The 26,715-nt window shown below is 45.3% G+C and overlaps 1 protein-coding gene across 2 annotated transcripts; it reads left to right on the top strand.

Moving 5' to 3' along the window:
- Positions 1 to 603: 603 nt before the first annotated feature.
- Positions 604 to 25,995, top strand: LOC148064596 (E3 ubiquitin-protein ligase SMURF2). 2 transcript variants are annotated; one of them, XM_087808697.1, is made up of 19 exons: positions 604 to 941; positions 14,391 to 14,429; positions 14,534 to 14,642; positions 16,137 to 16,270; positions 16,501 to 16,566; positions 16,650 to 16,734; positions 16,791 to 16,874; positions 16,963 to 17,177; positions 17,254 to 17,338; positions 17,505 to 17,663; positions 17,741 to 17,788; positions 21,209 to 21,455; positions 21,513 to 21,616; positions 21,676 to 21,790; positions 22,907 to 23,085; positions 24,043 to 24,301; positions 24,377 to 24,578; positions 24,637 to 24,712; positions 24,775 to 25,995. In XM_087808697.1, exons 1-19 carry the CDS (start codon positions 890 to 892, stop codon positions 24,872 to 24,874), a joined length of 2,358 nt encoding a protein of 785 aa, XP_087664823.1. In that variant the 5' UTR covers positions 604 to 889; the 3' UTR covers positions 24,875 to 25,995. The 2 variants fall into 2 exon arrangements, with proteins under 2 accessions (XP_087664823.1, XP_087664824.1); XM_087808698.1 differs by having other exon boundaries at positions 21,254 to 21,455.
- The last annotated feature ends 720 nt before the right edge of the window (positions 25,996 to 26,715 follow it).

A 26,715-nucleotide genomic window follows, 5' to 3' on the forward strand; every position in this document is an offset into this window, starting at 1 on the left:
GTGAAGCACAAAAGCCATTAATCCACAGTGAAGAACACAATGTTGTGTCTTGAGGAATATATTTATCGTTTTTTAAAATGTTTCAGGTTATTTTTTAAATTAACGTCACTTTCTATAGATTGACTCAAAATATAGTGTTTTATTAAAGGCGGGAAATGTGGCTGAAGATGAATTTTGAAGGTTCTGATCCAGATCCAGCGATCGTGAAGCTTTCAGTGCGACTCACAGACTGACCAGCAGGGGTCACTGTCGAGCAAGTCTGGGGTTGTTAGGGTTGTGACGAAAACTTTATTCGTTTCGTGACTTTAAACCGGTTTAAAGTTTCTTCTTCTTCTTCTTCTTCTGTTGCCAGGGCAACAAACTCCATTTAAATCTATTTCGTTTCAGTGTGAACTCGTTCAAATGTGACGTTAAAAACCCGCGAAATCACTGAGAACCATCGCCTCCAAATCGGAGGTGCTGATCCTCATCCCAGTGACAACAGTCTCAGGTCAGTCTGGAGTCCAGAACACCTGCTGTGAGGGGGTCGCGGGTTCTATGCTGGACCCCCCCCCCCCCCTGATGTCGTCATCGGTCACTCGAATCCGGAGGATCCGCCGAACCTCGTCAGTCCAACTCTGGCTCAGCTCAGAGAAGGACCCGGTCCAGTGAGAGCCCCCCTCCCTCTGAAGATGTGAAGCTCGGCTCGTTCGCAGCTCCTTGTCTCGGTTCGGTCCAGGACGTCGAAGCCCCTTTTTTTTTTTTTTTTTGGTTTTATTTTGTGAGAAATGGCGACTCGACCCACATCCGGGCCACTGTGCCCAGACTCCATTATTGTCTGAGGATCCAGCAGACCTGCCGCCCGAAACAAACCCACTTTCTCAGCTGGTGAAAGACGGGCGGAACCGAGATGTCCAACCAAGGGGTTCGGCGGAGCGGCCCAGTGAAGCTGCGACTCACAGGTACCGAGCTTTTAAACCCGCCGGTTCTGGTGGTCTTGAGGTTCGTCCCGGGGTGTCGAGGGGAGTCGGGCCCGGCTGGGCCGATTCTGCCCCGGTACTGTTGTCTGCCAGTACGAGTCAAAGTTGAGATGGTTCCGATGACAAACTTGCATGTTTGGGTTCTGTTGAGAGAGCCCGGAGCTAAGCGGCTAACTAGCCTGAGCCCAGTAAAAGTCTGGTCCCGGTACCAGCTGGGTGTTACGGACCTACCCCCCCACCCCCCGAACATAACACGAACCCACTTTCACCGCATCTGCAACCTTCGGGTTTGAACCCGAACTTTAACTTTTTTGCGCCGGTTCTGGTGTCAATAAAGTTAGCTAGCATGTAGCCTAGCTGCTTAGCTAGTTAGCCGTAAACAAACGTTTCTGCTCAAATCTTCATGTTGTTCACGTTCAGGTGAGTCTGGAGGTGAACTCCCAGGTGTTGTCAGACCTGCCTGTCACAGCAGCTGTTCACCTGTACTCACCTGTGCTCACCTGCGCGAGGAACCAACGGAACCGTCTGATGGGTCTCATTGAAGTCTCCAGAACCAGCCGTTATAGTGGTTTGGACCTGATTTAAGAACCAAAGTGTGTATTAATGTGACTCGAGGTCAGAGTGGATCAAGTATTTATATATATATATATATATATATATATATATATATATATACTGTATATTTACTGTCAATATAACTTTCTTAAATTCTTTGTTTATATATTTGTTGTGAATATTCAGACTCAAAATTATTATAATGATTGTCTTTGTACGTGAGTTTTCTTCAGTGCAGTAGTGAGGAAGTGAAACATGTTTAACGTGAACTAAAATAATAATATTAATAATAATGTAATTACTTTACGCAGTAGACGGTATTGCAGTAAGTTTGTGTTCGCGAGTCTTGAGGGAAAAACACGCTTGTTCTGGCAGGAGGTTCTGGTTCTGATCCACCGTAGTCTAAACAACTGGAGCGAATATTGATATCACAAAAGTTGTTATTTGTTATTACTTTAGGTTCACACAGTGTCAGTGTTTAATGTGGCTCCTGAGGAAAAGTCATTTCTAAAAAAATATATAGATTATCTGATATACAGCTACAGTTTTTCATGTTACTGTATCCATTTTTACTTAAAGTTATAGTAACATTTTTGGAGCTTTCAAATCATATTTAATTTCACTCATAGTTTTTTGATAGTTGATGTTTTAACAAAGTGTGTGTCAAATAAAATAGTTCGATTTATTTTCTCCAATATTCATGATTTGGGGCTGAGGACGAGAGGATACAGTCGCTTTTAAAGCTGATGTTTGGACATATTTTCAGTTCTTTCAATTTAACCAAACGAGAGCAATACAATGAAGAGAGGTCGATGTAAGTGTATATATATATATATATATATATATACATACTGTATACACAGTATTTACATAGTATTTTATGGTGAGATGCCCTAATGAGAACTGGGAGTCTTTCTCTATGACTTATTCATAGAAAGTCGACGTTGGTTTTCGTAGCCGACTTCGTTTCCTGGAGACCACTGGTCATCATCAGGTCCAGAGGGAAGTCGGCGAGAAGACGTTTGGACGAGAAAGTCTCTGGTTTTAACGTCCTTCGGATGGAAAAGTCTGACCTTGTTTGGACTCGTGGAGTTATTTTGCCAGAAATGTCTGCAGCGTATTTTCTACGTGAAAAGTTCCTTCCGCTCGTGCGGATCCTTCAGTTCCGAGTATTTCGGATCAGCTTCTTCTCCCCGGCGCGGCCGAGGTGGACTGCGGTGGTCTCCGCTCGGAATGCTAAGAATGCGAGTCCTCTCCGGATAATAGGGAGTGCAGGACCTCGCAGACGGTCACGCCCTCCATGTTCCGTGATGCTCCAGACAAAATATGAACTCGCTGCTCGCCAGAGCTCCACGCTTCCTGCTGCGGCGGTTCATGCGGAGAACAGGCCGTCCTGGTCCACCAGTGCTTTCTCACAATAGACCTGAATTCTCTGCTTCACAACTGTGGTGGAGTCTGAAGGATTGTCCACACAAAAATGTTTTTTTTTGGTTGCTTTTTTTTTTTAAAGTGGAGACTTTTAAGGCCTTCAGAAAAGCGACTATAAGAGCAAAGATGTTGCAGTTCCCCCACAGGTCACCGGGGTCCTATGCTGTGTCTCAAATCGCATACTTCTCTTAGTATACTAGAAGTTAGTATGCATCAGGATAGTGTAAGTACTAACTAGTACGCAAATCCTCCACAGATAGTATGTCTCAAATCAAACTCTGCTGCTACACACTAACAGGAAATGACTCGACAGCTTCTTCTTCTACTACTATTTAACGATGTTGCAACCAGCTGTTTGAACGCTATCGACACCTGCTAGCAGCACGTTTGGAAAAATAAATAAAGAAAAAATACGAGAATCGAAATATTCGCGAGATATTTAAGCTGGTATCAGCAGCGAAGACGTGTCGTCCTTCTACTGCAGAAGAAAATGCACCTGTAAGTATATGAATATATATGCATATATATATGACGTAACTTCTGTTTAAAACATCACTAAGATGGCGGCTGTTTAGTGTGGTTAGTGTCCATCGAACCATACTCAGTTTTGTGGGCGTGTTAGTACGCCAATTTAGTGTGCATGGCGCACTAAATTTCGCATACTAAGAATTGAGACGCACTAAAAATACTAACTTTGAGTACGCTAGTATGCGTTTTGAGACACAGCACAGTTTTGTGGGCGTTTTAGTGACAATTTAGTGTGCATGGCGCACTTAATTGGTGTACTAAGAATTGAGACCAACTTTGAGTACACTAGTATGCAATTTGAGACACAGCACTAGTGTCTTGAAGATGTTCTGTTGTATAAAGCTGTGGTCGGGAAAATTTAGTTTGAACTTGGCGCGAGCATCTGACGACTCACTCACTCACTCATGGTGACAGCCTGAACTCCCATGATGCCTTTCTACACACCGCTCTATTCAGTGACGGCCACTATTGCCACAATATTATATATTTAAGTTCCAAGTCTTTTTCTGGCTGGGCGGCCAAGCATGATGGGAGCTCCTCGGGTCACCAATGATGAGAGGGTGTTGCGAGTGACGACGCCTCGTACGTCGCAGGCGGCGTTCGATACGGGGTTTCGTTCAGAACGTAACGGTACCGTTGAGTTCGACTTAATGGTTTTAACAGCAACGGGATGGAATTCGTAGCTTGTTTATTACGATGGAAAGTGTTTCTGGCTTGAAGCGTTTAACCGTGAGACCTCTGTTGCGCCTTTTGCCAAATACTGCATCTGTTTACAAACAAGAGGAAGTCAAGTTCAAACCTTCGTAACAGATCCATCGTCTCTTAGGTCTCCTGATAATATTGACGGTGTTTCTACTTCCTGTCACGTGACCTTGAGATCGAAGGATTTGTGATCGATATCTCCGGAGGAACACGGTCGTGGTCGGTGTCGTCTGGAGTCGAGGCGCTGATGAATGAACAGGTTGAAACGGTGACTGTCTGGACAAGATGTTGCAGCTCCTGCAGAAGGAAGCTGTGACCGGTCTCACCCGGGGTGAGGGTCTGAGGGTCTTCGACAGCCGATGTGAACATAGACCGTTGCTGAGTCATGGTTGGGTCATGAGATCACAGCTGGTTGTCTTCTCCAGACGTTTCTTCTCCAGACGTTTCTTCTCCAGACGTGTCTTCTCCAGACGTGTCTTCTCCAGACGTTTCTTCTCCAGACGTGTCTTCTCCAGACGTGTCTTCTCCGGACTCGTCTTCTCCAGACGTTTCTTCTCCGGACTCGTCTTCTCCAGACGTTTCTTCTCCAGACGTGTCTTCTCCAGACGTGTCTTCTCCAGACGTGTCTTCTCCGGACTCGTCTTCTCCAGACGTGTCTTCTCCAGACGTGTCTTCTCCAGACGTGTCTTCTCCGGACTCGTCTTCACCAGACGTGTCTTCTCCGGACTCGTCTTCTCCGGACTCGTCTTCTCCGGACTCGTCTTCTCCGGACTCGTCTTCTCCGGACTCGTCTTCTCCGGACTCGTCTTCTCCGGACTCGTCTTCTCCGGACTCGTCTTCTCCGGACTCGTCTTCTCCAGACGTGTCTTCTCCAGACGTGTCTTCTCCGGACTCGTCTTCTCCGGACTCGTCTTCTCCGGACTCGTCTTCTCCAGACGTGTCTTCTCCGGACTCGTCTTCTCCAGACGTGTCTTCTCCGGACTCATCTTCTCCGGACGTGTCTTCTCCGGACGTGTCTTCTCCGGACGTGTCTTCTCCGGACGTGTCTTCTCCGGACGTGTCTTCTCCGGACGTGTCTTCTCCGGACGTGTCTTCTCCGGACGTGTCTTCTCCGGACGTGTCTTCTCCAGACGTGTCTTCTCCAGACGTGTCTTCTCCAGACGTGTCTTCTCCAGACGTGTCTTCTCCGGACTCGTCTTCTCCAGACGTTTCTTCTCCAGACGTGTCTTCTCCGGACTCGTCTTCTCCAGACGTGTCTTCTCCGGACTCATCTTCTCCAGACGTGTCTTCTCCAGACGTGTCTTCTCCGGACTCGTCTTCTCCGGACTCGTCTTCTCCGGACTCGTCTTCTCCGGACTCGTCTTCTCCGGACTCGTCTTCTCCAGACGTGTCTTCTCCGGACTCATCTTCTCCAGACGTGTCTTCTCCAGACGTGTCTTCTCCGGACTCGTCTTCTCCAGACGTGTCTTCTCCAGACGTGTCTTCTCCAGACTCTCCAGACGCGTCTTCAGGAGACTCGTCTTCTCCGGACGTGTCTTCTCCGGACGTGTCTTCTCCGGACTCGTCTTCTCCGGACTCGTCTTCTCCAGACGTGTCTTCTCCGGACTCGTCTTCTCCAGACGTGTCTTCTCCAGACTCGTCTTCTCCAGACGTGTCTTCTCCAGACTCGTCTTCAGCGAGAGACGCTTCACGACTCGCGCCCCTGGTCGTTCGCGTCGGTCTGGAGTCGCCGTGCGACGCGTCCAGCAGATGGTTCGCTCGTCTGCATTCTCTGGCTCCGACTCTCTCTCTGTGGGATTCCCTCGCTCCCTTCCCTCCTCGTCCTCCTCGTCCTCCTCTTCCTCCCCGACTCACGCCGTTCTTTTCGAGTGGAAGCTCGAGACGACCTCTGTCTGACTAAAGAGGTCGTCTCGTGGATACGATGAAGAAATGACTCAAAGAACACAATGTTAATGTTGAAGTTGTAAAAATAAATGAATGAATAAAAGCTAAATATGTTCAATGACAGAAAAATGTTAAGGTTGAACGTGTATAAAATGATATGTCATTACATGTCGCGATATTTCTTTCCACGATACAGTTTTTTTTTTCTTTTAAAATGAATCTTTTGCCCTTGAAATGGTATTTACATTTACCACTCTTTTATCATGAATAGTTCAATAAAGTGTGGGCAGATGAAAATAATTACATTATTTACTTTGCAGGTGAATATTAACAGCGTTTTTTTACTTTCATTTTTCTGTTTAAATTAACCATCTGGCCGTTAGATGGCAGCATATATCACTGAAATGCAGTCAGATCCCGGCAGTGACTGAGGACGAGAGGATTCAGAGAGTCCAGCAGCTTTTAAAGCTGATATTTGGACATATTTTGATTTGTAAACAAATGAAAGTATTTACGACTTTGTCAAGAGTCATGGGGTTCTGAAAATACTACAACACCAGAGTCAAGTACTGGACAATACTACACATATAAACTTGTTACTACACTATCAAAACACCAGAGTCAAGTACTGGACAATACTACACACATATCCTTGTTACTACACTATCACAACACCAGAGTCAAGTACTGGACAATACTACACACATATCCTTGTTACTACACTATCACAACACCAGAGTCAAGTACTGGACAATACTACACACATATCCTTGTTACTACACTATCACAACACCAGAGTCAAGTACTGGACAATACCACACATATATACTTGTTACTACACTATCACAACACCAGAGTCAAGTACTGGACAATACCACACATATATACTTGTTACTACACTATCACAACATCAGAGTCAAGTACTGGACAATACTACACATGTATACTTGTTACTATACTATCACAACACCAGAGTCAAGTACTCGACAATACTACACATATATACTTGTTACTACACTATCACAACACCAGAGTCAAGTACTGGACAATACCACACATATATACTTGTTACTACACTATCACAACACCAGAGTCAAGTACTGGACAATACCACACATATATACTTGTTACTACACTATCACAACATCAGAGTCAAGTACTGGACAATACTACACATGTATACTTGTTACTATACTATCACAACACCAGAGTCAAGTACTCGACAATACTACACATATATACTTGTTACTACACTATCACAACACCAGAGTCAAGTACTGGACAATACCACACATATATACTTGTTACTACACTATCACAACATCAGAGTCAAGTACTGGACAATACTACACATGTATACTTGTTACTATACTATCACAACACCAGAGTCAATTACTCGACAATACTACACATATATACTTGTTACTACACTATCACAACACAGTTGAGAGAAACTCAAGATGAAATGTTGTAACTAGTAAACGGATCTGGTTCCATGCTGGACCGTTGACGGGCTGTTTGGGTCTGAGGTCTCTTTGGATAATTGATGGAGAATCAGAGTCTTGAGAGAGAGGGGGGTCATGAGGTCACAACAGTCTCTCCTCAGCAGGATGGAAGTGATTTGGGCTCAGCTGGGTGTCGAGACAGGAAGTAGCTTGTGGTCAGTGACCTCTGGTGCAGGTTTTATCTTCGGCTAGAACGAAAACAAAAGACGTCGTACAAGACGCACAGACGAGCCATGTAGACGCCGCACCTCACGATGGTCGACCAGCTGACGGCGGGCAGTCTTGTTTGCGGCCCCCGGACCCGGCGTCCCTCGAAGGACCCCGGATCAGAAGATGTGTGTGTTCACGCGGGATCAAGTTTCACAGTCTCTGCTCCAGCAAATACACCTGGAGCTATCGCCGTCTGGACGCCCATGTTTTGGTTCCTGGTGTGTGTGTGTGAGTGAATGGTTGTCTGTCTTTGTGTGTCCTCCGACAGACTGCTGTCCTGTCCAGGGTGTCCCCTGCCTCTCGCCCTATGATACTGGGATAGACTCCAGCCTCCCCGCGACCCCCCATAAGAGATAAAGCGATAGAAAATGAATGAATGATGAAGTAACTTAAGTATTATTTACTTTACAAATCAAAGAAAAAACATAGTTCATCAGTGTCATCAGAATAATAAATGAGTAAAGAATAATCAAATTCCATGATTTATATATTAAACTTTTGAATTCGATTATTTTAAATGCAGGGTTTTTATGTCACTATCATAGCAACATTTTTAGATTGAATTTAATAATTGGAATTAGAAAAATTCATAATTTATGTGTAAAAAGAAATGTATTCGGGTATAAAGATATATATATATATATATATATATATTCATATGTTCAAGTTTGTGATTCTCCTACTTTTTCCACAGTTTTTTACTCAAGTTTTGTTCTGACATCACTGTCAATAAAGTTTTTTACTGACTGTTAAAAATCATTAAAATAAATGATGAAAAAAAAAAAAAAAGAATAAAATCCTTAAAAAGAACAAAACCATATGAAATAAAAAAGACGAGAAATGTTTAATCCAAGCGTGATGAAGCCACTGATCGACTTCCATACGTTTCATCCTAAACTCTTCCAGACTTTTAACAGGTTTTTGTCTCCAGGCCACGTTTTTTAACCCAAACGTTCAAGAAGTTTAAAAACCAGCCTGGACCGTCTCGGCGTCTAGATCCAGTGTGTGTGTCCTGTGTCGACACACTTGTGTAGTTGTGTGCGTCTGTGGCCAGGTTGTGATAAAACTATATTTGCTCAAAGGTCCGAGGGCAGCCGCTGCAGCTGATGTAATAGGAAAAGCACGTCTGTGTCGTCGGTGATGTAACATCAGAATTCCCAGAAACTGTAGCGTCTCTGGGATCAGAGGAGGGGTTGGGGGGGGGCACCGTGGTGGTCCGGGAGCTTCTGTTGGACTTTCTGTTACATCAGAGTCTGTGGCGGCGGTGACGATATCGTGGAAGACTTCACGCTCCTGGACGACGCTCTGCTCGCCACGCGCCGGACACAGAGTGGAAAGAGCGTCGGACTCCGCAGGAAACAGCAGGAATGCCTCACAAAAACCTGGCCCGGTCCGGGGCCCGGTTTTCCCGGCGTCTGAGCCGAGAATAGTCGTTATGCAAGTCCGGCGGACGCACTGGGGAAAATGTTCGTCGAGAATGTTGCCGCACGCGTGACTCGACCGACCGGTTCCTGCTGTCAAAGTGACTCGTGGTTCCAGAAATGTCCCAGTCGTCCGGGCTTTAGTGCGTCTCCACCTGTTGCCCTGGTAACGTGGCTAGAAAGTCTCGGGTCATTAGGTGGCAAACCGGTCGATGACGTCCTGTTCGTCTGGAGTCACCATGTCTCCGTAAACAAAGACGATAGGTGGATCCCTCCGTGACTCAAAAGACTCATGAGTGAAAATTCATCCAGAAATATGAATAAATAATAATAATGCTAGCTTCTTGTTCAGATGCTAGCTTCTTGTTCTGATGCTAGCTTCTTGTTCTGATGCTAGCTAGCTTATTGTTCTGATGCTAGCTAGCTTATTGTTCTGATGCTAGCTGGCTTCTTGTTCTGATGCTAGCTGGCTTCTTGTTCTGATGCTAGCTGGCTGGCTTCTTGTTCCGATGCTAGCTGGCTTCTTGTTCTGATGCTAGCTGGCTTCTTGTTCTGATGCTAGCTGGCTTCTTGTTCCGATGCTAGCTGGCTTCTTGTTCCGATGCTAGCTGGCTTCTTGTTCCGATGCTAGCAGGCTTCTTGTTCCGATGCTAGCCGGCTTCTTGTTTCGATGCTAGCCGGCTTCTTGTTCCGATGCTAGCCGGCTTCTTGTTCCGATGCTAGCCGGCTTCTTGTTCCGATGCTAGCCGGCTTCATGTTCCGATGCTAGCTGGCTTCTTGTTCCGATCCTAGCTGGCTTCTTGTTCTTCATGTTCCGAGCTAGCATCGGAACATGAAGCGCTGGTCACCTTCATTTCATGAGTAAATTCTTTTATATACTTGTGTTTGTCAAGAATCTGTTGCGTATCAAGATACAGGGTCAGCAGGTCAAGGTCAACAATATGATACATTGAGATACTGTGGAAACAACTTTGTGCTTGGTTCTGTTTTCTATAGCCGTTTTTGATACCTATGTTGTGTTTACAACACTGGCAATAAAAGTTTCTGATTCTGACAAGTATATATGTGTAGTATTGTGGAGTACTTGACTGACACCTGACTTGAGTCAAGTATACTTCAATACTTCACATATATACTTGTTACTACACTATCGCAACACCAGAGTCAAGTACTCCACATTACTACACATATATACTTGTTACTACACTATCGCAACACCAGAGTCAAGTACTCCACATTACTACACATATATACTTGTTACTACACTATCGCAACACCAGAGTCAAGTACTGGACAATACTACACATATGTACTTGTTACTTCACTATCGCAACACCAGAGTCAAGTACTCCACATTACTACACATATATACTTGTTACTACACTATCGCAACACCAGAGTCAAGTACAGGACAATACTACACATATATACTTGTTACTACACTATCACAACACCAGAGTCAAGTACTGGACAATACTACACATATATACTTGTTACTACACTATCACAACACCAGAATCAAGTACTGGACAATACTACACATATATACTTGTTAGTACACTATCACAACACCAGAGTCAAGTACTGGACAATACTACACATATATACTTGTTACTACACTATCACAACACCAGAGTCAAGTACTGGACAATACTACACATATATACTTGTTACGTCACTATCGCAACACCAGAGTCAAGTACTGGACAATACTACACATATATACTTGTTACTACACTATCACAACACCAGAGTCAAGTACTGGACAATACTACACATGTATACTTGTTACTACACTATCGCAACACCAGAGTCAAGTACTCCACATTACTACACATATATACTTGTTACTACACTATCGCAACACCAGAGTCAAGTACTGGACAATACTACACATATATACTTGTTACTACACTATCACAACACCAGAGTCAAGTACTGGACAATACTACACATATGTACTTGTTACTTCACTATCGCAACACCAGAGTCAAGTACTGAACAATACTACACATATATACTTGTTACTACACTATCGCAACACCAGAGTCAAGTACTGGACAATACTACACATATATACTTGTTACTACACTATCATAACACCAGAGTCAAGTACTGGACAATACTACACATATATACTTGTTACTACACTGTCACTATATATCACTTTATATCCTTGTATCATGATACATATCAACACACTCTTGACAATACACACACCTTGTCATTAGTAAAAGATTAGCAGTAGTTGTGTTGCTATGACTGTTGTGAGTGTTTGTCTGAGTTGTTGAGTCTGAGGGAAGGTATTCCTGGAACCTTCCTGTCTGTGTTTCCACGAAAGTTCTGCGAGTCTCGTGCGGACCTTTCAATTCAGTATTTCTGCTGACACGGCAGACTCGTGGAGGTCTGTCACCCCCGGGTCTGGGTCGGGGCGTCGCGTTGTAGGTCGGGGACCCTGAAGACGTGTCACTGCTGGACGGAGCCCGACAGAGGGGAAGTTCAGAACGGGGTCACGGGTCCACTTCCTCTGGTCGGGCCTGGTCCAGACGGTCGGATTTCTGATCGGAATGTCTCTCAGACGCTCCGCACATTCCCACCCTGCCCCTCGCCTCTGACCGAGGAGGGGGGACGCCGCCTCGCGACAAGTGGGGTCACATGACTCTGGCAGGTGTCCGTCCTTTGACGGAGCGTCAACACTGGAGCTCTTTGTGTGCCGGGCCTGGGAGAAAGCGGCGCGTCCTGCCCCCACAGGTGGGACACGGACCCCCGTCCTTCAGCCTCACAAAGCTGCTGTTCTTAGCGCAGGAAGAGATCCTGACCAGAGACGGAGGTCTGCTGCGTCAGCTCAATGTGACTCGTCTGTTATGACCCGTGTGAGTCCATGAAGCTGTCGGGTAACCTTTGGTAGCAGGAACCACCTGGTCTGGGTCAGACGTCCAGCTGACTCCAGGTTTCCTTTGTTTATTTTCTTTTGTACCTCGTCTGTCTCTGGCCCCCCCTCACCCTGGCGGCCCCCCTGACCCCCACTGAGTGCAGTGGTGCGAGTGGAATGAGAAACACATCCGGCACAGAGAAGCCCTTCTCTGGCGTCACCATGACGACCAATCACAGATGCTGCTCCTCGCACAGAGCAGTCGCTTGTTGACAGACCATCGTCTGGAGTCATGTGACTCGTCTTAACACGCGTGTCTTTCATGATGGACGACAAGAGAAAGACCTGCGTGTCTGAATGTAGTCGTGAGACCTCACACCTCGAGACTTTTGTCATCCGACTCGAGACTTTTGTCATCCGACTCGAGACTTTTGTCATCCGACTCGAGACTTTTGTCATCCGACTCAAGACTTTTGACACCCCGACTCGAGACTTTTGTCTTCCGACTCGAGACTTTTGACACCCGACTCGAGACTTTTGTCATCCGACTCGAGACTTTTGACACCCGACTCGAGACTTTTGTCATCCGACTCGAGACTTTTGTCATCCGACTCGAGACTTTTGACATCCGACTCGAGACTTTTGTCATCCGACTCGAGACTTTTGACACCCGACTCGAGACTTTTGTCATCCGACTCGAGACTTTTGTCATCCGACTCGAGACTTTTGACACCCGACTCGAGACTTTTGTCATCCGACTCGAGACTTTTGTCATCCGACTCGAGACTTTTGACACCCGACTCGAGACTTTTGTCATCCGACTCAATACTTTTGACATCTGACTCGAGACTTTTGTCATCCGACTCGAGACTTTTGTCATCCGACTCGAGACTTTTGTCATCCGACTCGAGACTTTGTCATCCGACTCGAGACTTTGTCATCCGGCTCGAGACTTTTGTCATCCGACTCGAGACTTTGTCATCCGACTCGAGACTTTGTCATCCGACTCGAGACTTTTGTCATCCGGCTCGAGACTTTTGTCATCCGACTCGACTCTTGTGTATGGACGTGCGTGCGTCGACTCAAGACTGTTGCGTCTTCGTTTAAGACGTGACTTGTGTTCCATGACTTGAGTAGTGTATTCTGAAGCTAGATGGATTATGGACTTGAACACGGAGGACCTGACATGACTTCCTGTGGACTGTGAAGTTGATGATTCGACTGGTGTTGAGCTTCCGAGCTGCTGTTGTGGCCTCAGGTGGTTCTGGAGCAGCAGCTGTAACTGTTGTATGTCCTCATAAGAAACTCATTTCACTCTGAGACACCTGAGCTGCTCCTCACCTGTAGACACTCGTCATCCTCACTGAGACTAGAGTTCTCCATGAATACCAGATGTTTTAGAAATTAGGGTTTGTTGGAGCCGACATTCCCAGGCATGTTGGAGAGAAATGATGCTGACTGGAGTCAGTCTGTCTGTGTCTTTATCTGTCTGTGTGTCTTTATCTGTCGGTGTGTCTTTATCTGTGTGTCTGTCTGTGTGTCTTTATCTGTCTGTGTGTCTTTATCTGTGTGTCTTTATCTGTCTGTGTCTTTATCTGTCTGTGTGTCTTTATCTGTCTGTGTGTCTCTCTCTGTCTGTGTGTCTCTCTCTGTCTGTGTGTCTCTCTCTGTCTGTGTGTCTTTATCTGGCTGTGTGTCTCTCTCTGTCTGTGTGTCTCTCTCTGTCTGTGTGTCTTTATCTGTCTGTGTGTCTTTATCTGTGTGTCTTTATCTGTCTGTGTCTTTATCTGTCTGTGTGTCTTTATCTGTCTGTGTGTCTCTCTCTGTCTGTGTGTCTTTATCTGGATGTGTGTCTTTATCTGTCTGTGTGTCTCTCTCTGTCTGTGTGTCTCTCTCTGTCTGTGTGTCTTTATCTGTCTGTGTGTCTTTATCTGTCTGTGTGTCTCTCTCTGTCTGTGTGTCTCTCTCTGTCTGTGTGTCTCTCTCTGTCTGTGTGTCTCTCTCTGTCTGTGTGTCTTTATCTGTCTGTGTGTCTTTATCTGGCTGTGTGTCTCTCTCTGTCTGTGTGTCTCTCTCTGTCTGTGTGTCTGTTTCTGTCTGTGTGTCTTTATCTGTCTGTGCGTCTTTATCTGTCTGTCTGTGTGTCTTTGTCTGTCTGTGTGTCTTTATCTGTCTTTGTGTCTTTATCTGTCTGTCTCTCCTGATGAATTCCTAAAAGTGTAATATGTTGAAGGTCAGCTTCATCTTTAAAGACCTAAAAGAAAGTTATAAATACATCAACATTCTCTTCATTGATGTTCATCGTGTGATGTTTGTGTGTCTGCAGTTCTCTGTGCCAAGAACCTGGTGAAGAAGGACTTTTTCCGTGAGTACTTCTGTGAGCGCCCCCTGCTGGCCTCGTTCAACACTTGTGTTTCTCCATGAAGTTGTGTATGCAGAGCGTTGATCCGTGTTCTGGTCGACCCACAGGACTCCCGGACCCGTTTGCCAAAGTGGTGGTTGATGGTTCTGGTCAGTGTCACTCAACCGACACCGTGAGGAACACACTCGACCCCAAGTGGAACCAACACTATGACCTGTGAGTCCAGAAGAAGTTGAACTTGAACACACACACACCTGCTTGAACACACACACACACCTGCCTGAACACACACACACACACACCTGCTTCAACACACACACACACACCTTCTTCAACACAGATACACATCTGCTTCAACACACACACACACCTGCTTCAACACACACACACACACCTGCTTCAACACACACACACACCTGCTTCAACACACACACACACCTGCTTCAACACACACACACACACACCGCTGCTTCAACACACACACACACACCTGCTTCAACACACACACACACACCTGCTTCAACACACACACACCTGCTTCAACACAGATACACACAGCCGCACAAAGCCATACACACAAACACACACAGATGCAGACACATGTAAAACGCCAACATGTACACATTTACACAAACATGTACACATTTACACAAACACTGACATTGACACACAAACACACTCATGAACTCTAGACAAGTGTGTTCCGTCAGAAAGTGTTGACTCGTCAGAAAGTCGTGATGAACGAGGATTTCCGACTCGTCTGGACGCGAGAGTCGAACAGTTTCCAGGAGTGTGTTGTTGCAGAGCACTTTGTTTGGTTGCCATGGAGATCAACTGATGCTGACCCTCTGCTGCTGCAGGTCACATGACGAGTCATCAGTGTCACAAATAATGTTAATGACTTGTGTGTGTCTTGACTAGAGACTTGTGTGTGTCTTGACGAGAGACTTGTGTGTGTCTTGACTAGAGACGTGTGTGTGTCTTGACGAGAGACTTGTGTGTGTCTTGACTAGAGACTTGTGTGTGTCTTGACTAGAGACTTGTGTGTGTCTTGACTAGATATTTGTGTGTGTCTTGACTAGAGACTTGTGCGTGTCTTGACTAGAGACTTGTGCGTGTCTTGACTAGAGACTTGTGTGTGTCTTGACTAGAGACTTGTGCGTGTCTTGACTAGAGACTTGTGCGTGTCTTGACTAGAGATTTGTGTGTGTCTTGACTAGAGACTTGTGTGTGTCTTGACTAGAGACTTGTGTGTTTCTTGACTAGAGACTTGTGTGTGTCTTGACTAGAGACTTGTGCGTGTCTTGACTAGAGACTTGTGCGTGTCTTGACTAGAGACTTGTGCTTGTCTTGACTAGAGACTTGTGCGTGTCTTGACTAGAGACTTGTGTGTGTCTTGACTAGAGACTTGTGCGTGTCTTGACTAGAGACTTGTGCTTGTCTTGACTAGAGACTTGTGCGTGTCTTGACTAGAGACTTGTGCGTGTCTTGACTAGAGACTTGTGCTTGTCTTGACTAGAGACTTGTGCGTGTCTTGACTAGAGACTTGTGCTTGTCTTGACTAGAGACTTGTGCGTGTCTTGACTAGAGACTTGTGCGTGTCTTGACTAGAGACTTGTGCTTGTCTTGACTAGAGACTTGTGCGTGTCATGTTGAAACTTTGTGTCATGACTAGAGACTTGTGTGTGTCTTGTTGTGTGTCGGCTGCAGGTACATCGGGAAGTCCGACTCGATCACCATCAGCGTGTGGAACCACAAGAAGATCCATAAGAAACAAGGCGCCGGCTTCCTGGGCTGCGTCCGCCTGCTGTCCAACGCCATCAACCGCCTCAAAGACACCGGCTGTAAGTCTGCCAGAACATTACGACCACCTGCCGTCTCTGGGCTGCAGGGGTCAGGTCCAGAGTTAGAGTCCGTGGTCATGACCGAGGACTGGTTCTGCAGACTTGGGCTGGGGCGAGAGGGGGAAAACCCTCCTGGCCCGAGAAGTTTTCCAGGAGCAGAGTCTGCACTTCCTCTCTGGCCCTGCCTCTCACCCCGGCTCTCCTCCTTAACTCGTATTCCTCCCCCACAGACCAGAGACTGGACCTGAACAAGTTGAGTCCAAACGACAGCGACACGGTCAGAGGTCAGATCGTAGGTGAGTGGTCCAGAGACACCAGGGGGTCGCCCATGGTTCACTCCGACAAGAATGTTCTGACTCTCCTGATCTCGTGTCCACAGTCAGCCTCCAGTCCAGAGACCGGATCGGCAGCGGGGGTCCAGTGGTGGACTGCAGCCGCCTGTTCGACAATGACCTTCCGGACGGGTGAGTGGACCCTGGAGGTCACCCGGAGGTGAGACTGACCTCTGTTGACCCTGCAGGTGGGAGGAGAGAAGGACCACATCGGGACGCATCCAGTACCTGAACCACATTACCAGGACCACGCAGTGGGAGAGACCCACCAGGTGAGTCCAAGTCCTTCAGGAGAACTTTCTATGGAAGATTTAAACTTAACATTTCAAATGTTTACCTTTGAATTTGTTTTGTGTTCAGACCAGCGTCGGAGTACTCCAGCCCGGGTCGGCCTCTCAGCTGCATCGTGGATGAAAACACTCCGGTCAGCACCAACGGAGCCACACCCACCACGGCTCCGCCCCCCAGCGATGGCGAGCAGCGGGTCCAGGAACGGCGAGTCCGCTCGCAGAGGCACCGCAACTACATGAGCAGGACGCACCTGCACACGCCGCCGGACCTGCCCGAAGGATATGGTCAGTCGCAGCGCCTGTGCCTCCGGGGTCCTCCCTGACCCGCCCACTCTGACGCCTGGATCTGATGTTTCCACAGAGCAGAGGACCACGCAGCAGGGCCAGGTCTACTTCCTCCACACACAGACCGGGGTCAGCACGTGGCATGACCCCCGGGTGCCCAGGTACGCCTCACAGCCAGTCAACCTCTAAAGCAAATTGCAGCAGAGTACCAAACGGTGATGTTATCCTGTATTCTTGGCCGTTAAGAGTTACTAGTTACTCAGTGATAGACGTCAAGAAGAACCTGGTCCACGTCCTCCGATGGTTCTGATGTCTTCTCTTCTGCAGAGATCTGAGCAATGTGAACTGTGAGGAACTCGGACCTCTTCCCCCGGGGTGGGAGATCCGGAACACCGCCACAGGAAGGGTCTACTTTGTTGACCACAACAACCGGACCACTCAGTTCACTGACCCGCGTCTCTCAGCAAACCTGCACCTGGTTCTGAAGTGAGTTCTGTGGAATCGTCGGAAGGTCGATGTGTTTTGTGTTTATTAATTTATTGTTTTGCATCTTGTTTCCACAGCCCGAGTCCCAACGAGTCCCGAGGAACCAACGAGAGTCAGAATGTGAGGTAAGACTGTCCTTTAAGTCCCAGATCTGTGTCAAACCACGACTTGTAAGTCATGACTCCAGACTTTTGTGACTTCACTCACAACTTGTAGGTCATGACTCCAGACTTTTGTGACTTCACTCACGACTTGTAGGTCATGACTCCAGACTTCAGTGACTTCACTCATGACTTGTATGTCATGACTCCAGACTTTTGTGACTTCACTCACGACTTGTATGTCATGACTCCAGACTTTTGTGACTTCACTCACGACTTGTATGTCATGACTCCAGACTTTTGTGACTTCACTCACGACTTGTAGGTCATGACTCCAGACTTCAGTGACTTCACTCATGACTTGTATGTCATGACTCCAGACTTTTGTGACTTCACTCACGACTTGTATGTCATGACTCTAGACTTTTGTGACTTCGCTCACGACTTGTATGTCATGACTCCAGACTTTTGTGACTTCACTCACGACTTGTATGTCATGAATCCAGACTTTTGTGACTTCACTCACGACTTGTAAGTCATGACTCCAGACTTTTGTGACTTCACTCACGACTTGTATGTCATGACTCCAGACTTTTGTGACTTCACTCACGACTTGTATGTCATGACTCTAGACTTTTGTGACTTCGCTCACGACTTGTATGTCATGACTCCAGACTTTTGTGACTTCACTCACGACTTGTATGTCATGACTCCAGACTTTTGTGACTTCATTCATGACTTGTAAGTCATGACTCCAGACTTTTGTGACTTCACTCACGACTTGTATGTCATGACTCCAGACTTTTGTGACTTCACTCACGACTTATAGGTCATGACTCCAGACTTTTGTGACTTCACTCACGACTTGTATGTCATGACTCCAGACTTTTGTGACTTCACTCACAACTTGTAAGTCATGACTCCAGACTTTTGTGACTTCACTCACGACTTGTATGTCATGACTCCAGACTTTTGTGACTTCACTCACGACTTGTAGGTCATGACTCCAGACTTTTGTGACTTCACTCACGACTTATAGGTCATGACTCCAGACTTTTGTGACTTCACTCACGACTTGTAGGTCATGACTCCAGACTTTTGTGACTTCACTCACAACTTGTAAGTCATGACTCCAGACTTTTGTGACTTCACTCACGACTTGTACGTCATGACTCCAGACTTTTGTGACTTTGCTCACGACTTGTATGTCATGACTCCAGACTTTTGTGACTTCACTCACAACTTGTAAGTCATGACTCCAGACTTTTGTGACTTCACTCACGACTTGTATGTCATGACTCCAGACTTTTGTGACTTCGCTCACGACTTGTAAGTCATGACTCCAGACTTTTGTGACTTCACTCACGACTTGTACGTCATGACTCCAGACTTTTGTGACTTCACTCACGACTTGTCGGTCATGACTCCAGACTTTTGTGACTTCACTCACGACTTGTCGTTCATGACTCCAGACTTTTGTGACTTCACTCACGACTTGTCGTTCATGACTCCAGACTTTTGTGACTTCACTCACGACTTGTCGTTCATGACTCCAGACTTTTGTGACTTCACTCACGACTTGTAGGTCATGACTCCAGACTTTTGTGACTTCACTCACAACTTGTAAGTCATGACTCCAGACTTTTGTGACTTCGCTCACGACTTGTAAGTCATGACTCCAGACTTTTGTGACTTCACTCACGACTTGTACGTCATGACTCCAGACTTTTGTGACTTCACTCACGACTTGTATGTCATGACTCCAGACTTTTGTGACTTCACTCACGACTTGTAAGTCATGACTCCAGACTTTTGTGACTTCACTCACGACTTGTACGTCATGACTCCAGACTTTTGTGACTTCACTCACGGCTTGTATGTCATGACTCCAGACTTTTGTGACTTCACTCACGACTTGTATGTCATGACTCCAGACTTTTGTGACTTCACTCACAACTTGTAAGTCATGACTCCAGACTTTTGTGACTTCACTCACGACTTGTATGTCATGACTCCAGACTTTTGTGACTTCGCTCACGACTTGTAAGTCATGACTCCAGACTTTTGTGACTTCACTCACGACTTGTACGTCATGACTCCAGACTTTTGTGACTTCACTCACGACTTGTCGGTCATGACTCCAGACTTTTGTGACTTCACTCACGACTTGTCGTTCATGACTCCAGACTTTTGTGACTTCACTCACGACTTGTCGTTCATGACTCCAGACTTTTGTGACTTCACTCACGACTTGTCGTTCATGACTCCAGACTTTTGTGACTTCACTCGAGACTTGTATGTCATGACTCCAGACTTTTGTGACTTCGCTCACGACTTGTAGGTCATGACTCCAGACTTTTGTGACTTCACTCACGACTTGTATGTCATGACTCCAGACTTTTGTGACTTCACTCACGACTTTTATGTCATGACTCCAGACTTTTGTGACTTCATTCACGACTTGTAAGTCATGACTCCAGACTTTTGTGACTTCACTCACGACTTGTAGGTCATGACTCCAGACTTTTGTGACTTCACTCACGACTTGTAGGTCATGACTCCAGACTTTTGTGACTTCACTCACGACTTGTGGGTCATGACTCCAGACTTTTGTGACTTCACTCACGACTTGTATGTCATGACTCCAGACTTTTGTGACTTCACTCACGACTTGTATGTCATGACTCCAGACTTTTGTGACTTCACTCACGACTTGTATGTCATGACTCCAGACTTTTGTGACTTCACTCACGACTTGTATGTCATGACTCCAGACTTTTGTGACTTCACTCACGACTTGTATGTCATGACTCCAGACTTTTGTGACTTCACTCACGACTTGTAGGTCATGACTCCAGACTTTCGTGACTTCACTCACGACTTGTAGGTCATGACTCTAGACTTTTGTGACTTCACTCACGACTTGTAGGTCATGACTCCAGACTTTTGTGACTTCACTCACGACTTGTAGGTCATGACTCCAGACTTTCGTGACTTCACTCACGACTTGTAGGTCATGACTCTAGACTTTTGTGACTTCACTCACGACTTGTAGGTCATGACTCCAGACTTTTGTGACTTCACTCACGACTTGTAGGTCATGACTCCAGACTTTTGTGACTTCACTCACGACTTGTATGTCATGACTCCAGACTTCAGTGACTTCACTCACGACTTGTATGTCATGACTCCAGACTTTTGTGACTTCACTCACGACTTGTATGTCATGACTCCAGACTTTTGTGACTTCACTCACGACTTGTATGTCATGACTCCAGACTTTTGTGACTTCACTCACGACTTGTATGTCATGACTCCAGACTTTTGTGACTTCACTCACGACTTGTATGTCATGACTCCAGACTTTTGTGACTTCACTCACGACTTGTGATGGAGGATCAAAGACACGTCAGAAATCTAACAGTTGTCCATGATTGTGTCCAGATGTGGAGAAGATCTGAAGTCTGCCGGTGTCTGTCTCTCCCCCAGTCGTCAGAACCAGATGAAGGAACAGGTCCAGCAGACCCCGGTGTCACCCAGCCAGCTCCCAGAGGACCCCGAATGTCTCACCGTGCCCAAGTACAAGAGGGACCTGGTCCAGAAGCTGAAGATCCTGCGGCAGGAACTGTCCCAGCAGCAGCCCCAGGCCGGTCACTGCCGCATCGAGGTGTCGCGAGAGGAGATCTTTGAGGTGAGTTTGAGCAGAAAACCTTCATCGGTGCACCAGTGACACCTGGTGTGTCCGCAGGAATCGTACCGACAGGTGATGAAGATGAGGCCCAAGGACCTGTGGAAGAGGCTGATGGTGAAGTTCAGGGGCGAGGAGGGGCTGGACTACGGAGGCGTGGCCAGGTGAGACTCGCGTACGCTGCCACCTGGTGGACAGTCTTGCTGACGTGCCGCTGACGCAGGGAGTGGCTGTACCTGCTGTCGCACGAGATGCTGAACCCGTACTATGGACTGTTCCAGTATTCTAGAGACGACATCTACACGCTGCAGATCAACCCGGACTCTGCCGTCAACCCGGTCCGTCGTCTTTTTCTTCGCTTCTCTTATACGAGACTTTTATTCTTTCACAAGATTCACAGTGAAATGTCGTTCACTGGATCTATATTGATAACAGGGTTAAATGTCTTTGGGTTGAAACTGGTGACGTCATTAGTCAGGAAACGCCTCAACACTGACCCCTGCAGGAGCAAATTGATAACGAGTGACTTTGCGTCTTTGAATAACGAGCGCCCTCTAGCGGTTTTTGTACTCATCATTTGTCAGGATTAAAATACTGCTTTACTCTTACCACAGAAAAGAAAGTAAACATTATATTAAAACATACAGTGATGTATTCAAATTAACAAAAGGCATAAATATAATAATGATAATAAAGTGTAAACAATAATTAATGAAGATTATAACAAACTATACAAATAGTAATGAATAATAATCATTCCAAATTAAAACAATAAGTAAAAATATTCATAAATATAAATGAAATAAAATATAAATAAAAAGTAATGGCAAAAAATAATTAATTAATAATTATATAAAAATAATATCGCTAAACATAATAATAATGATCAAATTAAAACATAAAACTAGAAAGCATTATAACAAAAAATAAAAAGTACATATAAAATATATATTATATATATATGAAATAAAATTTTAATGAAGTATACATTGGAAAAAATCTAATTAAAGACAATAACAAATCGACAAATAAAGAAATAACCATACATATTTTAATATAAACAAATATATATAAATATAATATATATATATATATATATATATAATATAAACAATAACGTTTTTTTTTTTTTTTACCTTACCTTATAATATAGTAAGTAAGTAATAATGAAATAAGAAACATCATAATAAAGATTAATATTACCAGAAAAATGAATGAAATGGTAATAATGATAATGTTATTGATAAGTTAAACAAAATTAAATAAATAAATAACAATATAAAGCGAAATATATTAATAAAAAACTAATAAATAAACCCTAGAGTAAATGATGATAAACGTATAAACAGCAATAAACATTATTTCAAGGAAGAAGATGTTTGAACTAGAAAGAAACCAACATAAATTGAAGAACCTTGTTATTAATTGTGTTTGTGACCCTGGTGACCCCGCAGGAGCACTTGTCCTACTTCCACTTCGTGGGTCGCATCATGGGCATGGCGGTCTTCCACGGTCACTACATCGACGGAGGCTTCACGCTGCCCTTCTACAAGCAGCTGCTGGGCAAACCCATCACCCTGGACGACATGGAGTCCGTGGACCCGGACCTGCACAACAGCCTGGTCTGGATCCTGTACGTACCTCTGGGGGCGTCGAAGAGTCCTTCACGGATGACTGATGTTGTCTCAGTTAGCATTAGCATTAGCATCACAACACACAGGATCACGTCAATTATCATTTCATTTGCACGCGTCGTTTCCTCATTTGTTCTCTGAGTCTGCAGTTGATACTATTGTCTGTGTTTGAGTGTCTTCACAGTATTGAATTAACATTTCAAATGAGGAAACTTTGTAGTTTCTAAGTTAAAATGTTGATTTATTTTCAAACATTCAATTATATTTTAGAGTAAAAAAGTTTTCGGGGGGTTAGAAAGTTGGATGGAAATGGTTTTGTCTAAACATCTGTTAATACATGTAAAAACAATCAGAAAACTACATATATTCTATGAAATAAGTACAATAAATGCAGACAAAACATATGAAAATGACATAAATAATTCTAAAGTTGCCGACAAAAAGTAAGAATGTAATAATTACTTTTGATTATTAAAAAAAAATGGAATACAATTTTAAAATCTAAATTCAATATTTATTTGTAGTCTTTTAAATTCAATATAAAAATGTTGGTATAATGGAGTCGACCGACATGACCAACAGAGCACCGAGCTGCTTGATCCTGCGCTTCTACGTCGTCACATGATCGTCTGTGCGTCACACGATTGGCTGAAAGTTCAATCAAGGAGCTCTGTGCTCGATTAGTATTGTCTAGTGACACGATTATACAACATTTCTATTGAATTAAAAAGACTACGAATGACAAAATATTGATTTTTAGATCAATTTAAAGCTCAATTTAAGAAGAAGAATTTCAACATTTGAAATATATATTGTATATTCTGGTGACACTGAAATACTTCCATACATGTTGAGAAAACTTTTAAAAGGTAAAAGTTTCGCCTTGTGATCGTAAAGTGTTGAGACCCACGGCCTCCGAGTTTAGGGTGCTGATCTGATCCGACGGTTCCGTGCAGAGACAACGACATCACAGGCGTGCTGGATCACACCTTCTGCGTGGAGCACAACGCGTACGGCGAGATCATCCAGCACGAGCTGAAGCCCAGCGGCAAGAGTCTGCCGGTGACCCAGGACACCAAGAAGGAGTACGTGCGCCTCTACGTCAACTGGAGGTTCCTGCGCGGGATCGAGGCCCAGTTCCTGGCCCTGCAGAAGGGCTTCAACGAGGTCATCCCGCAGCACCTGCTCAAGGCCTTCGACGAGAAGGAGCTGGAGGTGAGTCCGGGTTCCGGTTCTGTGTGTGTGCGCGAGATGTCCCGGGTCCAACGTGCTCCTCTGGTGACCCCGCAGCTGATCGTGTGCGGTCTGGGCAAGATCGACATCAACGACTGGAAGTCCAACACGCGGCTCAAGCACTGCACGCCGGAGAGCAACATCGTCAAGTGGTTCTGGAAGGCGGTGGAGACCTTCGACGAGGAGCGGCGGGCCCGACTGCTGCAGTTCGTCACCGGGTCCTCCCGAGTCCCCCTGCAGGGCTTCAAGGCCCTTCAAGGTCCAGAGAACCTGCCCTGCTGTTTCCTTCCCTGGTTCTGACTGCGTTGTGGTTTCAGGAGCCGCCGGGCCGCGCCTCTTCACCATCCACCAGATCGACGCCAACAGCAACAACCTGCCCAAGGCCCACACCTGGTGAGGACACGTTTGCCCGGTTCTGTTCCCGTGTTCTGACCCAAACCTTCTCCTCCCGGCAGCTTCAACCGGATCGACATTCCTCAGTACGAGCTCTACGACAAACTCTACGACAAGCTGCTGACGGCCATCGAGGAGACGTGCGGCTTCGCCGTGGAGTGAACGCCGCCGTCCTCCCGTGGACTGACCCGGCCCAGAACTCTGTCCGGAACTGGACCCCCATTTTTGAGGGTGTTTTTTTTTTTTTTTTTTTACCTTCACTTTGTCTTTTGTATCAGAAATCAGCTGCTAAAGACTCACGTTTCCTCTCAACTGGTCTGAAGTCTGTAGAGAGTCTGACCTCCGACCCCCAGGACCAGGAGTCACATGACCAAAACATCCTTTAAAGTCACAGTTTTATTTATTTTTAAAACGAGTTTCTCTGTCCCTCAACTTTTTTTTTTTTTTTTAATTCAAGTTTTTATGAAGAAAAAGTTCTGACGACCCGCCAGGAAAAGTTTCTGCGACATCTTCTTGAATCCGGGTCCGTGCTCCGGTCACATGACCCGGGACCAGGAGAGACTCCAGAGACCGAAGAAGTTATTTTTATATATACGACGAGACGCGAGATCTTTATAATGTGTAATTTATTTCAGAACCTTCTTGGGTTCCGTGGACTGAACGTCGTCGTCTGGACTCGACCCTTTAAACCGACACGAGTCTGGACTCCACGAAATAAAACTGATGAGTCGTTTGCTTGAAGTCGGACTGATGGGAATAAAAAAAACAACATTTTGTTCGACCTCAGAATGAAAACGTTGGAAAACACGAACCATATCACAGAATCAAAGTCGTCCAGATGCAGTTTTTTTTTCCAAGTCGATTTTTTTTCCAGAACTTTCTACGACGAACACGGGCTTTTATGTTGGAGCGGTTCCTGAAGACGACCATCATCTGGTCTCTGATCGTGGGTCACAGAGACTTTTGTATCCTTAAGTTAAACGAAGAGACTCGAACCCGGATCGTGTCCCTCGTCGCTGAATTATGCAATTTATCGAAAGATGAAACTGTTTTTTTTTGTATTTTTGGTTCTGATTAAACTGCCTTTTGTCTAAAGAGCACCAGACTGTTCTCTCGTGGACCCGAGTGTCTTTGTGTGAGATCTTTAGGTGTCGATGGCCTCCTGGGGTCACAGTGGGGGGTCAGGAGTTCTTGTTGAGGTCTTCAGATGGATCGAGGACAGAAGTTAAACAAACTGTTTTGTCTTTATATACAAGAAATACGTTGCATTTATTAAATCATTCTTTATTTTATTTATTTTCCTTTTATCTTTTACTTTATTGTCGCTTTATACACGATTAAAGAGCGCGAATCCAAGTCCGAGTGTCTTTTAAAAACGGGATTATCTATCGTCAATTTAACACGAGATTAGATTTAAAAGTGAGTATCGATGTTGGATTTAAAACCAGCATAAACAATAGCGCTGAAACGATGACGTCACGGAGACCGGGAAGTAAAATAAAAAGGAACTAAAAACAAACTTAAAAGTTTCACTTTGAATCTACATCGAAGTTTCGATTATAGCGATTCATTCAATCGAATTCAAGGCAGGAATAATAACTGGATGTAAAGTTAAGTTTGAATCTTTAAACTCGCGTGTGTCTCGCTCTAATGACGTCACTTTCCGTAATTCCACAGGAGCCGCATCACCGCGTTCCTTTCACGCGTGTCCTTCCGCCGACATTCCGCTGCGCTGTGATCCTCGAACAAAGCGTCGATGAAACACAACAAAGTTCATTGTCGCCTTTAACTTATTAAACTGTATATAAAAGTATTAAAAGATGACGAGATAATCAACTAAATATCCCAACGCGGTTATTTTAAAAACGTTTCGTCGATGTATCTGACAAGTAAACATTATATAATGTGTACTTTTAAATGTAAATGTTTTTTTTATCATCAGTGTGTTCATCGTTAGTATCGAGGCACTACTTTTCTTCAAAAAGAAAACCCAAGAACCGCTG

The sequence above is a fragment of the Callionymus lyra genome, chromosome 15, assembly GCF_982586985.1.
Source record: "Callionymus lyra chromosome 15, fCalLyr1.hap1.1, whole genome shotgun sequence".
NCBI lineage: Eukaryota > Metazoa > Chordata > Actinopteri > Syngnathiformes > Callionymidae > Callionymus > Callionymus lyra.